The sequence below is a fragment of the Microtus ochrogaster genome, unplaced genomic scaffold, assembly GCF_000317375.1.
Source record: "Microtus ochrogaster isolate Prairie Vole_2 unplaced genomic scaffold, MicOch1.0 UNK4, whole genome shotgun sequence".
Taxonomy (NCBI): domain Eukaryota; kingdom Metazoa; phylum Chordata; class Mammalia; order Rodentia; family Cricetidae; genus Microtus; species Microtus ochrogaster.
This window is the reverse complement of record NW_004949102.1, coordinates 835695-851468: the sequence shown is the minus strand read 5'-3', so window position 1 is coordinate 851468 and position 15774 is coordinate 835695. Positions and strand designations below refer to the sequence as shown.

The following is a 15774-nucleotide window of genomic DNA, read 5'->3' as shown; positions in this document are numbered from 1 at the left end:
TATTTTTAGCTTATGAATGATGGCTGACAGCTGTTCTGCAGAAAATGAAACTGTGGCCAAGTGGTGGACTAGTTTAAGGTTCATGGGGCCAGAGGATAGTAAAAAAAAAAATCCTTTTGTGACTGGATGGTGGTGGCACATGCCTTTAATCCCAGCACTGGGAGGAGGCAGAGGCAAGTGGATTTTGTGAGTTTGAGATCAGCCTGGACTACAAAGCAATTGCCAGAACAGGCTCCAAAGCCACACAGAGAGACCCTGTCTCAAAAATAAATAAATAAATAAAATATGAAATGAAATGAAATGAAATGAAAGCAATGCATTTGTTCTTGCCTTGGTTTCAAAGCCTACCTGGCTACCTTATTGTCTTTGCTACTCCCAGATGAAGAAAATAAATTTATTTTCTCCCAACACATTACTAATTCCCAACAACTACCATGGCTGTCACTTTGGAAATGAGCAGTATAAATCTCTTGAAACAAATTCCCTGACATGTACCAAAGAGGAAATGTGGGGACCAGTAAAATGCCTAAGCAGGTAAAGGTGTTTGCCATCAAGATGGACAAGCCGAATTTAATTCTTGGGATCTAGATTATAGAAGGTGAAAAGCAACTGCTGTAGGCTGTTCAGTGACCTCCATATATGTTCTGTGATATGAACATACAGACACACAAAAAACCCCACACCCATCATACACAAATGCATAATCATTTTTTTAATTAAGAAATGTAGACATCAAAGACTGGATCATATGTCAGTTCAGATTTTAGTCCTGTCATATATCAGCTTAACTTCCTTCAAGATCAGGCTTTTATCTAAACAGGGGGAAATATTAACTTATTAGCATAAGATTAAAGTGCAGAACATGTGTGGCTCTTCATAGGGCCTGGGGATGGCAGCATTGCTAGCTGCTCCACTTTGTAGCCACTTTGCTCTTCTGTTGTTGTTCTTTGAGAATCCCACACGTCTGCATTTGATCATATCCACACTCCTTCCTCCGTCTTCCCCATGTCTATGTGCCAGTTTCATGCCCTCTCAACTTGGTGTTCTTCATGTTTTTCTATATCAAGGCCAGTTTGTGCTACCCAGATATTCTTGGATGTATGTCTCCTACTAAAGCATGGTCAACTTTTCAGGGGCTATGCTCCTAGGGAAAATCGACCCTTCCCTCTCAGCAGTTAACAGTTTGCAACCGCTCTCCAGCTAGAGACAGGACTTCACGCCCACTGCCCCTTCCTGCTGGGATGTAGTCTGCTTGGACTTGCCCAGGTCTTGTGCATGCTGTCACACTGCTGTGCGCTCATATGCGCTGCTTGTTCTTGCTGTTAGGAGTTGTGCCTGGCTCCTGAAAACAAAAAGCAGTCAACACTTTCAGACTTCTGTTAAAAATAAATATCTAAGAGTCCTCAAATCTAAAGCTGAAAATCAGCTTAGCCTTGCACAATTAAAAAAGTTCTAAATCAAAAGGATTATAATAAAAACAGATTATAATCAGTTAATGAACTGTTAATGAACCAGATCTTCAACAAGACTGTAGATTTCCACAACTGAATCCTTTCTTTTGAGACTGTTTCTGTGCATTTTTCATTGATATTAAAGTTAATTTATCGTTTTCCTAGTTGGTCATAAGAAACACAATAACAATGCTATCTTCTTCACTTGGAAATATACATGCTTTATGTCCAAGCATATCTGTTTTAGGTGAAAAAAAATTGTAGCTGTTTAAAATGCCCTTAGAATAAAAAAGATTTTATATAGTTTATGGGTATTTTATGACATACATAAAACTTTCTAATTTTAAATGCGACCTGTAGTTGAAGACACAGTGGGTTAGTAATAAACAGTTTTCTTTTTTTTTAAATCGAAACTTCTCCTGGGATGAAAATTCCACTTGACTTCACAATCTATGACCTTAAATAATACACTTTGTCCCTAAGACTTAGGTCTTTTACCTGTGAAATGGAAGTGCCATCCTCAGGGGATTTCATTAGAATTCAAAGCTCTTAGCCTACTTGCTGATCCTTGCACCTTTTCCCGACCTCTTCAATCAAGGTGAGCCTAAGCATGCACTGAGATACAGTTTCACACCCGAATCCCTGTTTCATTCTTGCCTGATCATCCTTCCCTGGCCTAGAATCCCACCGATGCACTAGTGGCTTCCCATTTTATATCTGTATCTCTGCCCTCTCCTCTTAACCCTGGACTCATGTCCATAGAGGTCTATCAAAGATCACTTGGAAAACTAAAGGGCACATCAAGTCATTCTGAATCACCTGTTCCCCAGCCAGCCTGCCCTTTAGACTTCACCGTCTTCATATGTGGTACATTTTCTTCATATCTATGAAAGGAATTCTTATGCTCATGGATTGATAGGGTTGCTATTATGAAAATAGCCATCCTGCCAAAAGCAATCTGTTCATTCATATAATTCTCATGAAAATTCTAATGCAACTATTCTCAAAAATTCTCCTTTGAAAATCTTAAAATTCATAAGGAATCACAAAGGACACCAGACTTGCAAAGTAGTTCTAAACAACAACAAAACATTGCTGGAGATATACCATACCTTACCTCAAGCTATACTCCAGAGTCATAGTAATAAAAAGCAGCATGGAGCTGGCACAAGAGACACATTGGTCTGCTGAAGAGCGGCATACAACTGAGAACCCAGAAATAAGTCTATCCATGTACAACCACCTGATTCTTGACAAAGACACCAACAATACATATTAGAGAAAAGACAGTTCCTTTAAAATTTTAAAAATACATAATTATAGCCAGGCAGTGGTGGTGCATGCCTTTAATCCAGGCACTCAGGAGGCAGAGGCAGGCGGATATCTGTGAGTTCGAGGCCAGCCTGGTCTAGAAGAGCTAGTTCCAGGACAGGAACCAAAAAGCTACGGAGAAACCCTGTCTCGAAAATCCAAAATAAATAAATAAATAAATAAATAAATAAACAAACAAACAAATATATACATATATATATATAATTATGTCAGTTTCTCCATTCCTTTTTTTCCTCCAAACCTTCTCAGATACCCCCTCAAATTTATGGCCTCTATTTCTTTAATTATATATGAATAATATATATAATTATATTAATAAAAATAATATATAAACACGTTGCTAAATATATAAATACCACCTGTTCAGTCAATATAATGTTACTTGTATGCATATTATTTCAGGGCTGACCATGTATTGGATAACCAATTGGAGGCTCTTCCCTGGAAAAGACATTTTAGTGGCATGCATACCTTGGAGGTAACCAATAGCTCTCTATTTGGACTCAAGGCCCACTCAGCAAGAGGGGAGTCATGCATGGTACTACAAATTTATCCAGGTACTCAGGGTTAGTGAAGTCATGCTCTTGGAAAAGAATCTGCAAAGGCTAATTTACTAAGCCCACATAATTCCTAACTATATTCTAAATATTTATTCTCATATCCACAGGCAAAACACCACTTTCCACAAGTACTATCAGAAAAACTGGGTATTGATTGATATTCAGACAAATGAGATTTGATCATAATCTCTTACTCTGTATCCATGTATTTAAGAATATCAATTTGTAAATGAATAAAGCCTGTTGCTTTCTTTTTATTTTTATCACCACCAACTAAAACTTTAAATTGACACATTAAAAAATTCTTTATATTTACAGGATGTTAAATTATGCTCCAACACATAGTTTCCAGGTTCAAATTATTCACTGTTATGTCTTTTATGATTATCTATAGTAAAATTGTAGCAAATGACAGGGTTTCATTCCTTAGTGGCTGAATACCACTTCATTTGTATATTTGCCATATTTCCTTCACTCATCACTAGCTGAGAGTTTGATGACATCTCATGGCAATTAAAAAAAACCAAAAAGTACAATAAACATGATATTTGTAATTTTTTCTACTAACTTCACTCCTTTTGGATGTATGTCCACTAGTGAGACAACGAGATCACAAAGAAGTTTTATTTTCAAGAGACTTAGAGGCCTCTCTTGTGCATTCTGTCATTTCCATTGCTACCAACAGTGAGTAAGGGCTCCCTTTGCTAACACTCACCTTCTGTCTTTCATCCTTGCTAACTCAGTTTTACCTTAAACATCATTTCTCTCATTGCACTATATAAATATTCTCTTTTTCCCAACCACTTTTATTTCTTTATTCTGCTTGATTTTCTATTCGATTGCCAGATTTTCCACTTATTGCCTGTGTGCCATATTTTAGTATGAATTTCTTAAGAGCTTCTATTATAGTCATTCATCTTTATATCACCAAGACCAAGGAAAACACCCACCACTAATACTCATGTTTAACATAGCGATATATTCAATAGTTTGGGATAAAAATAAAAGGATTTTATCAGGACTGAATTTTTTAGCACAATTCATGATAAAAAAACTATGGATAGTTATTTTGGATATAAATTTGCATTTATTAAATTATAAAATATGAAGAAGAGCCATGGGAAAACGAATGCCATAGGAAAATAATTCTTTTTCAGCATGCTATTTGGCATATTCATTCTAGGTATGCATTACAGTGATATTTATAGGGCCATATTCCTATATAGTTATTTATAGCCTTCTTTACTACTCAAGAAAAGAAATAACCACACAGATTTAGCTTTTCAGGGTTCTGTTGTTTTTCCTAAATAAACTTTCCCCAAGCCAAAACTTCTGAAAAGTTTTTTTTTTTTTTCAGTCAAATATGCTCTCTAGAAGTCTATCCTGTGGGAGCGGGATGCAGCCTGATTTCAGGGTGGTACAAAATGGTAAAAGTAAAGTGAGGTTTTGGGGACATTGCTCTGACCCTAATCCATATCATGCATCCAAGTATCAAAGGGCTGGACAGAAAAACAAAGGCCATTCTGTAACCTACATTTAATACAACTTTCAGCGTGAGTGTGTCCTCACCCACGTTTAATATGACTGACGGAACATTCAGCGTGAGTACATCCTCACATGCTTTATTTTCCAATTAAAAGCAACAGAGCCTCCTGGATGTGGTAAAGTATTTTCTTTTCATCTAGTTCTATATATTTTTAGACACTTTAAAAATTATCATTTGCCAACTTCTAATTATGTAAACATAAACCAGTCCTTGACTGTCTTCAAGGTAGATAAAAATATCCGTTATTATTAAGCTAATAATGCTAGCTCCAGAGGTCAGGAGATTCAAGAGTTTTTATAAGTTCAAAGAAAGCTGTAGAAAAAAGTTACAAGTCTAAAGTTGTGAGCAGCTAATTATTGTGTGGAAAAAAAGTATAGATTTATTAAAAGTCATGGGAGCATCATGAACAAGGTGCCTCTTACTTAGAAGCTGTCTTCAAGAAAAAAATTAAAGTATATAACTTTACTACGTACATGTAATAAAAGGCATTTTATTTATATATAATTTAATCTTTCATGTAGTATATTTTGATCATGTTTTCCCTCTTCCAACTCCTCCCAGATCCTTCCCACCTCCTTACCTGTCTGACTTCAAGTTCTCTCTCTTTGTCAAAACTAAGGGAAAAATCAAAATAAACAAACAAAAAACCCAACGAGACAAAAGAATGCCCAAAGAAAACAAAAAGGCCACAGAAAGCAAAACTAAAATGTGGAGTCTTTGTATTGGCCGACTGCTCCTGGGCTCGATGCCTCCCTGTGGTGTGGGTGATATGCCCAATGGTAGTGCATAGGAAAGAACTGACTTTCCCTTTCCCAGCAGGAATCAATTGCGTATAACTTCTTACTTCATGATGGGACTCCGTGTCCACCCCCAACAGAATGACCAAGATCAAAAGTTTTATGAATTATTTTCTTTTAATGAAAATACATTTTTCCCTCCCCCAGGCCCTCTCAGTTCCTCCAAATCCACACTCTTTCTGTCTCTCATGGACATCTAAGGAATAAAGACAAAATAAGATAAAACAGAAAGAAACACATTAGAATAAGACGAACTAACAGAGGAAAAACGAGTCAAAGAAAAAGCACGAGGAACACATAGAAACACACAGGCTTGCATACACAGGAATGCCATAAAAAGACAAAACTGGAGGCCATAATACACTTGCAAAGTACCTATCATGTTTTAAAAGAAAAAAAGAAAAGCAAAATCTCCAATGCAGCGCTATGAGACAAAGACCCTCCAAAGATGCCTTTGAACTTGTTTTACATTGGTTAGCTACTGGTGGGGTCGACCTTTAAGAGTGGTTCATTTCTTCAGTGAGAATCCCTTGGAGAAGACTAAATTTTCATTGGCAAGTAGTTATTAATTGGAGCTGGATTCTATGTTAGGGACAGGAGTGCGTGTCCATTTCCCCTCTCAACTCTTAAGTTCTGTTTGGTACAAACCCATGTAGGTAGGCCCTGGGTATGCTGCCTCAGTCTTTCTGAGTTCATATGTGTGTCAGTAGTGCTGTGTTTAAAAAGTCTTGTTTCTTTGGTGTCCTCCGTTCCTTCTGGCTCTTACACTCTTTCTGGCAAAGGGTCCTATGGGAACCTACAAACAACCCAGGGTACCACCAAAGCTTTTGGTTGCTCTCCTCAAATTGATAGCAGTGCCCCACCGCTGAAGACTACATCTACACAATACATTGAACACAGAGAAGCTGAACTGGTGCCTACATAGAGTTTTCACCCCTATCCCTAGTGTTCATGCTACTGGAAGGTACTCTGCATTCTATCAGAGAAGAAAGGTAAACACTAACACAACTACAAATCCTTCAGTATACAGTGATAACCTATACTCAAGATAAGCTGGTACAATAGTGGCACAAAGTTTGTGGGCACAGCCAATGAAGATTTGATTTTATTTAAGGCCCATGCCATGAGATGGAACAGATAGATACTTGACACTGCTTGGGTAGCCACAAACCCAACAGTAGATAACCCAGGGACCTAGAATAAAACAAAATACTATGGTTCTACTAAAGGAACATAGGATTAAAATAACTCCTATCCACATTCTGCTATATTCATAGATCAGTGCCTTGCTCAGCCATCATCAGAGAAACTTACTTCTGCAGCAGGTGGGAACAAAGACAGAGACCCACAAATAGACAATTTTCAGAAAGCTTTAAAAGGGATGTGTCCATCAAAATTTCTATGAATTAAAAAAGTTATGGCCTTACTATGTAACCCAGACTAGCCTGAAACTTGAAATCTTCTATTGCAGACTCTCACGTGTTAGCTTACAAGGTGCATCTAGGCCTGGGTATGCAATTTTCTTAAGTAACAAAATGCAATCTGTTAAGTAACAAAATGCAATATGAAATGTTACACGACTTTTCCTGAGGAGATTTGAACAAATGCCTACTCACCTCAAATATAGTACCCAGAACAGGTCAATCATAAACTATTCTACTAAGTTCAACTTGGAAAAACATACTGGAGTTCCTTATAGGAATTTGGATTGCTCGATGACAGCTATTCCACTAAAAAGCTCACACTATCATAACTGACGACTCTGAAATGCTACAACCCCAGAGATCTCTGCTGGATTTGCATGCAGCTCATTGGGTCCCAGAACCTCTTCCTGGCAATTGTTTCCTGATTATAACCCAGCAGAATGGCTCTGTGGTTTAGTTTCAGTGTCCTGAACTTGTGTGATTTGTTGACACTCAAAGTCTCATGAACTCCACTCTTCTCTCCAGGAAGCTATGCTTCAATTTAGGGAAAATTGCTATGTAACAACAAATGGTAGCAAAAATTGAAAATCTTTATTTTTCACAAAGCTTTCTGTATTTTGTCATTTGAAAAAGCACTAAAAACAGGTTTTCAATTTTTTGTATATATTTAGATTTCCAACTTTCTTTTTTTTTATCACTTGAAGAACAAATTAATTAATACCAATTATTTTTCAAACTTCCAGATGTTTCTCTGTAGTCATAAAATGGTTGTGATGTGATGATTTATTTAGTATTTAAGCCATATTTTGAAGTAATAAATGCAAGGTCACCAAAAAAAAAAAGATGTTTGTTATCTTAGCATGTTTAATTGCTGATGTTTTGTTATTGTGTTAATTTGAAAGTAAAATAACTAGAAGGTAAAGAAAAATCAGACTTCTTACACAAAATGCTTTCATCTGGTCCAGAGTTCTCATTAGATTGAGTTCAAAGTTAGATAGAATGGCCTCATATATCACCATGATGTGCCATGCTTTTGGTAAAAACAAAACAAACAAAAAAAAAAACCCTGAAAAACACTGGAGGAGGCAGTCTGAGCAGAACATAAGTTCTTCACAGTATGAGGATGCCTACTACCAGTGGGGAATGGCACCCAACAGTGAGTTCTTCCCAACTCATCTGGTTAGTCTTTGCTCAGTCCTAGTTTGATGATTTGAACAACAACGAAGCACAACCCCTTTTGCACACTTATTTATTTTGTATTGGATGAATATGAGCTACAGCGATGGGTGTTTTTAAAAAGTATTTCATGAGAGATTGATTAAAAAGAATAAACATTAAAAATGACCCTCCTACTTTGGTAGGGTGTAGCATAATTATATAGTTACAGAACAGAAGCCGGAGATAAAAAAAGAATGCTAGTTAGAACACAAGAATGATGTAGACTGTTGCTTTTTTCCTTAGACTACCAGTGAGGACTCATCGTGTCTCTCCACCCTAACCCATTTTTCCTCTTTGATGTAGACGCTACCCTGAATGTCGTTGCCTCAACTTTGGATCCTGGTTTTTGTTATCCTTCCCGGTTGCAGTTATCCTTCTACTCTTGTCCTGGATCTGGCTTCAGTGGCTTTTCTTAGGATTCAAGTAAGTAGGCATTTTACTTTGATGTGATAAAGGTACCTATGACCCATGCTTTATTTCCAGTGCTCGTTCTCCCCTATGTAGTCAGAGGTGGCTCGTTCGTTGCCAGCTGCCCAGATCTGTTGACAGAGGTTTCTGTCCTACCTCGACCCACAGCCATTCCATCCCAAAGAAACACATAGAGGTCTACATTAATCATAAACTAGTTGGTCTAGTAGCTCAGGCTTCTTATTAGCTCTTATAACTTACTTTAGCCTATAATTCTTGTCTGTGTTAGCCATATGGCTTGGTTCCTTTCATCAGCAAGACATTTTCATCTTGCTTCCTCTGCATCTGGCTTCCTCTGTGAGAACTGCAGACTTTCTCTTTCCTCTTTCCAGAATTCTCCTTTTCTCATCACCCCATCTCTACTTCCTGCCTTGCTACTGGCCAATCAGCATTTATTAAAATACAAGTGACAGTGACAGGGTACAGACCATTGCCCCACAGCACTCCCCCCTTTTTTCAAAACAAGGACTCTGAATCAAATCTCCTTTGTTTAACTTTTCTCCTGACCATTATCCATAACAACTTGTAAACAACATTCTAAACAAATGTAAACATCCATATCCATTTTGAAAGGAATGTAGGCATAGTTTTCCAGGCTACTTCCTGCTGATTGGGGAGTGCTGATAATCTTATGGGACCTAAATAAAATTTTGAATTATGATCAAGTCCGGAATGGAATATTCTGTGAGGCTTGATCATCTCAGCCAAAACCATTCTGGATGCAGAACTCAAAGGAAACTCCAACAGAGGCCCTCTAAAATATTGGATGATCTGGACCATCTGCTCCTATTAGAATTCTTCAGGGCATCTTCCTTGATCAAACCTGATTTTTTCTTAGCCCAGAATGAATCCACAGCCTCTCATTTCCTGTGGAAACAAAAGCAAACTCTTCTCCAAAGTAACATACCTTTGACTTAAATTTTGAAGTCAAGGTATTTTCAAAATATATATGTTGGATTAATCCAGAAGCACTTATAACCAAATATTTTTTAGCAGCTTTTGATCCTTCCTCAGCCATCAGACAATTTAAAGATAACACAATAACATACAGTATCCAGACTCTGTGTATTTTTCATCATTATGTGGCTTTATTTTAAACTCTAATTCTTTTATTTTTATTTTTAATTTTTGGCTTTTTCAGACAGGGTTTCTCTGTGTATCTTTAGCTGTCCTGGAACTTACTCTATAGACCAGGCTTTCCTTGAACTCACAGAGCTCTGCCTGCCTCTACCTCCCAAGAGCTGGGATTAAAAGTGTGTACCATCACACCTTGAACTCACAGGGATCCACCTGCCTCTGCCTCCCAAGTGTTGGTATTAAAGGTATGTGCCACCACACCCAACTACTCTCTTTTTCCTTTTTTTTTGTTTTAAGGACTTTATCCTTTTTTTTTCTCTCATAAGCCTACATATATTTTTAACATACTATAAACCATTTAGAAGTTTTATTTGACTTTGAATCTATCTTTACTATTTATCTTTTTTTTCTGACTTCATAAGTCTTTAATTTGCTAAGTGATATAGCTAGGATTAAAGCCGTGGGTTTGACAGCTGGATCCACCTCATTCCTTAGCTTTCTGGGGGTCTAACGTCATTGCAGAGTTACTGGTGGGAGCCATGTTTATTGCTATAACTCTATGGAGTTTAAAAGTCCCTGACACCAACAAAAAGCATGCTGCCAGCAATTCATAAACACCATTTAAGTGTTTGGTGGCAGGGTTTCTTAAAAGAGCTGCAAGGTTTCACAGCTAAAGCTGAGTCAGCAAGCCTCTCTTAAATGAGACATGCTTGCCTCTAAGAAAAAGAGCTCAACTGAGAAAGTGCTACCATCAATAAGCCATGCTTTACTCTGTTATTTTGTGTCTAAAATTGCTTCCCAAGCTCTGTCAGATTTTCTGGGGATGCAGTTGTCCACATTTGTTGATAGAGGTTTCTTCTGTCCCACCCAGACCTGTAGCCATTCCATCCCAAAGAAACATGCAGAGGCCTACATTAATCATAAACTTGTTGCCCTAGTAGCTCAGATTTCTTATTAACTTTTATAACTTACATTTGCCCATAATTCTTACCTGTGTTAGCCATGTGGCTTGGTACGTTTCATCAGCAAGGCATTCTCATCTTGCTTTCTTTGCATCTGTCTTCCTTTGTGAGAACTGCAGACTGACTCCTCTTCCCAGAATTCTCCTGTTCTTGTTGCCCTGCCTCTACTTCTTGGCTGCTTGCCCTGCCTATACTCCTGCCTGACTACTGGCCAATCAGCATTTTATTAAAATACAAATGACAGGATACAGACTATTGTCCCACAGCACAGACCTGAAATAATCAAATAGAAACTGTATTATTACAACACTGCTTGGCCTATTAGCTCATGGTTCTTATTGAATAGCTCTTATATCTTAAATTAACCCATTTCTATTAATCTGTGCATCATTTTGTGGTTGTGGCAACTAGTAAGGTTCCGTCTGGTGGCATCTGTCTTCTGGCTACATGGCTTCTCCCTGACTCCACTTACTTTCTTCCAGCATTCAGTATAGCTTCTGCCTATCTCTATTCTGCCCTTCCATAGGTCCAAGCAGTTTCTTTCTTTATTAACCAATAAAAGCAACATATATACAGAAGGATTTCCCATACCACCCCTATGCTATCCACACTGTATTTCCACATACCACAATAAAAAAAACTTAAGATATATAAGCATATTAGGATAAGCTGAAATTATTTAAACAATGTTAGCATTGGCAGAGTCTATAAAATACCTATCCAGTCGGGTTCCCTTTGAATCTCAAACCAGAGATATATTTACTACTCAGAAAGGCATATGGAAGTGATTACATTGTGATCCCCATCCAACTATTACAGGAGAGTTGTGAGAAGCCATGGCCTCTGCTTGTTTTAAGAGGAATGCCCAAAGATTATCAAGATAATTTCAAGTGTTGACATGCAGGATTTCCTGCCTCATGATAGCTCCAGAGTTGATTAACACCTTCAAATTTGTAAAGTAAAATAGAGTCTGAGTAGATTCTCTGTGGGGAGCTGTTGGACTAGTGATTAGAAGTAAGGTATCTTTCTCACTGTTCTGTTACTGTGAAGGACACCATGACCACTAGAAATCTTATAAAAGACAGTGTTTCGTTGGGTGCTTGCTTACAGTTTCAAGTTAGTCCATTATCAACATGGTGGGAAACATGGTGACATGTGTGGTGATAGAGAGTTATATCCTGATCTGTAGTACAAGAGAGAGAAAGAGAGAGGGGGGAAGGGATAGGGAGAGAGAGAGAGGAAGGAGAGAAGGGGGAGGGAAAGGAGAGAGAAACTGGGCCTGGGATTGACTTTTGAAATCTCAAAGCCCACCCCTAGTGACACATTTCCTCCAACAAAAACCACACCTCCTAATCCTTATAATCCTTTCAAAGAGTTCTATTCCCTGGCAACTAAGTCTTCAAAGATATGAGCCTATAGGGGCTGTGGTAGTTTGAATGCAATTGGTCCACATAAGCTCATATGGAGTGGCAGCATTAGGAGGTGTGGCTTTGTTGGGATAGGTATGGCCTTGTTGGAGGAAGTATGTCACTGTGGGGGTGGGCTTTGAGGTTAAATGTCCTCAAGATATCGCCCACTATCAGAGTCCCAATTTTTATTGACTTCGGGTCAATATGTAGCCAGCACCATGTCTTCCTGCACAGATGTTCCCTGCCTTGATGATAATGGACAAAACCTCTGAAGTGTAAGCTGCCACTTCAAGTAATATTTTTATTACAAAAGCGTCTGTGGTCATAGTGCCTCTTCATAGCAATAAAAACCCAAAGACAGGGGCCTTTATAATTCAAAGCATCACAAGAGGTAACAGCAGCTTCTCAAGGGACAAATAAGCAATCTCTACAAGTCCTGCCATAATCAGTCTCAGCACCTTTCACTGTAAACAGCAGGATTTACCCGATACATTTCATAAGATCACTTCTAGCATCATGATGTCAACATTTAAGGGTCCAAATTACAGCAACGGAAGTAAGACATACTGATCCATAAAGAACCACAAATGCCACTAAAATGTCAAATTCTGAATTCAAGGGAATTTCAGGATTGCTTTTCGAGGATTGAAGCGGGTAGTTTGGCAAGCACTCAGTAGTCATATGACTGAGATGACAGCCGCCATGAAAATCACAAAGGGCTAATCCACACAATCTCAAGTTCAGCCTGTACTTTCAACTCTGAATATTCTATTAGGAAGTAGGTATATCACAATCATGAAAATATTTTTCCTGAATAATGAAATATTTAAAATTTATCATGATAGCTTAATTTAAATAATCTCAAGGACCTATGAACCAAACGGGATGCTGTTCTCTAAGACAGCTAAGGTGAACTCAGTTACTAGGACTTCTTTTAAAAAATGATAGAGTAGGGTAGGGTGTGGTGTCTTAGCTATGACCATAGTTTCCAGGTCTAGCAAGGTAATGGTCAATATTTTTCTCTTTCTATTTTTCATCTTATTGTTTCTTCCTAACTGCCCAATTGTGCTACTAGTTGGAAGATGGGGCTGATGGTTTTTAAAAACGCTCTATCCAGATTGTGAGAGCAGCATGTGGCAGTCCTCCTGCTGAAGCAAATGTGTGCAATGTCACTGACTTCAGCAGGTGGCCTTCAGTGTGACAGGCCAGCTGCATACTAAACTCTCCTCCCTGGAAATTCAAGCTTTGGGGGGCTGGTTTAGTTGCACAGGTAGCAAGATTGGAAGTAGGAGAACAATCCCAGCCAGCGGATGTGGACATTAGCCAGTGACTATAGCCCAGTACTGTTTTCTTTCTTTGTTGCTACTTTTAATGATTTTAAACAAACACACGTGCCACCTCCATTATTATTTTAATACAGCATGTCACTGAAAATAAAAAAAAATTAAGAAGATAAAGAGCAGAAGTACTAGAACATGCTCCCAACGAGGAACCAAAAAAAAAAAAAAAATCCCCATGAAATACACTCATTGGGCAACGTCCATAAATCATGATCAGTGTTGTTTTTAAATAGTTCTCTTGCTGTCACTACTGGTTAGACATGGCAGTTTCATGTTCCAGTTAATTTTCCAGCATCCTCTCAGTTTTACAGGGTGTTTATCTCCAAAGGCTCTAGATTGACAAACAGAAATTAGCTGCCACTGCCCTGGCCGGCTAATAGATATTCTCATTAGTGTTCTGGCTGTTAGCACAGTTAGCTCCTCACTCACGGTAAACAACTCCTGCATCCGAGAAGCTCATCCATCCTCTGCGCTTATTTCCAAGAAGAGGTGGACACATCCTCACATGCTTCATCAGTTCCTTTATCCCATATGAACCTTCATTTGAAGCAAAGAAAATGTGGCTTGACCTAACTGTCCATTGCCTGCATCCAATGGGATAGACACATGCAGTGTAGAGGGCAGGAAAGAGTTTCTACGGAAAAGTTCGATCTTTGACTATTATTTTCGCTTCTATAGATAGTTCTCAGAGTGGTCCTCCGATTTGTGTCTTGGAATAATAGTGTTTATGTTGTGATTAGGGACAAAAATTTGAGATTGTTTTAGAAGCTTAATTGAAATAAGATTTTCACCAGCCCTTCTCTGTTCATAAATAAAACAATAATCAACTAATTACAGTCAGAGGTCATTGTGTTGGCATGAGGGTGACTGTGAGTGTTTAGGATGTATGGTTTAAGAATCACAGAAATGCTGTTCACCCAGGCACTTGAGAGGCAGAGACAGACAGATCTCTGTGAGCTGAAGGCCAGCCTGGTCTATATAATGAGCTCCTGAACAGCCAAAACTGTATATAGAGACCCTGAATTAAAGAAACAAACAGACAACAACAGCTAAAAGAATCAAAGAAATTCTACTTTTTCAAAAAGAAAGCATGGAACAATGTTTTAGAGCAGAGTTGTATGACCAAGCACAAACTGTGTCTATGTTAGTAATTACTTTCTCACTGTTCCATCTCCTTTTCACTGTGTCCTAAACTATAACTTTACAGAAGACTGTTTCTGTGTTTATTCCTCACACACAAGGTTCTAACTGAGCCACTCACCATCATCCCAAGGGACAATCCCCAGGAACCTATTTTCCCATCTGATTCTTCTTCCAGAGGTATTCTTAAAAAAAAAAGAAAGAAAGAAAAGAAAAGAAAAGAAAAGAAAAGAAAAGAAAAAGAAAAAAAGTTACATCTAGAGTAATGTCCCACAAAAACTGGTCAAAGTTTAAAGATCCTAGACTAACTTCCATAGGCACAGTACATAGCAACCAAGATGATGTGGGGGTGATTTCTTATTAATAAAGAAACTGCCTAGGCCCATTTCATAGGCCAACCCTTAGGTAGGGGAGAAAACAGAACAGGATGCTGGGAGAAAGAAGTTGAGTCAGTGAGTCGCCATGATTGTCCCACTCCAGACAGATGCAGGTTAAGATCTTTCCTGGTAAGCCAGCTCGTGGGCTACAAAGATTAATAGAAATGGGTTAGATTAATATGTAAGAGCTAGCCAATGAGAGGCTGGAACTAATGAGGCCAGGCAGTGTTTAAAAGAATACAGTTTCCGTGTAATTATTTCGGGTATAAAGCTAGCTGTATACATGCAGGTGGCCGGGTGCTGGGGACGCAGCTCCGCCGCTCCTAACACAACACCAAGATACCCAATAAATAATACATTTTAATGTAACATCAGTATCAAGCACGGAGTACATATTTATAACTATCATTGTATAAGGACTGATGAAGGTGAGCGGCACATGGAAACATGTGCGTGGTACAAAAAGATCTTTAAAAGGGAGTAGATGGGCTGATGTCATGGAAAGCAAGGCAAACATTAGACATCTAGAAGTGAGCAACCCAGACAGTACAGAGAAGGGAATAGTCAAAGAAAGAACCAGAGACACAGGCTCAGGGCATGGATTCTTTTTTTTTTTTAATATTTTTTTTTATTAAGAAAGAAAAAAAAATTTTCCGCCTCCTCCCAGCCTCCC

General features: G+C 38.3%; 1 protein-coding gene across 1 annotated transcript in view; it reads left to right on the top strand.

Moving 5' to 3' along the window:
* Slc13a1 (solute carrier family 13 member 1) overlaps positions 1-15774 on the top strand; it is an 88868-nt gene that overhangs the window by 55518 nt on the left and 17576 nt on the right. The window contains exon 8 of the mRNA XM_005365691.2: positions 8632-8751. Within this exon, the coding sequence (XP_005365748.1) occupies positions 8632-8751 (120 nt within the window). The remainder of the gene's footprint in view (positions 1-8631; positions 8752-15774) is intronic.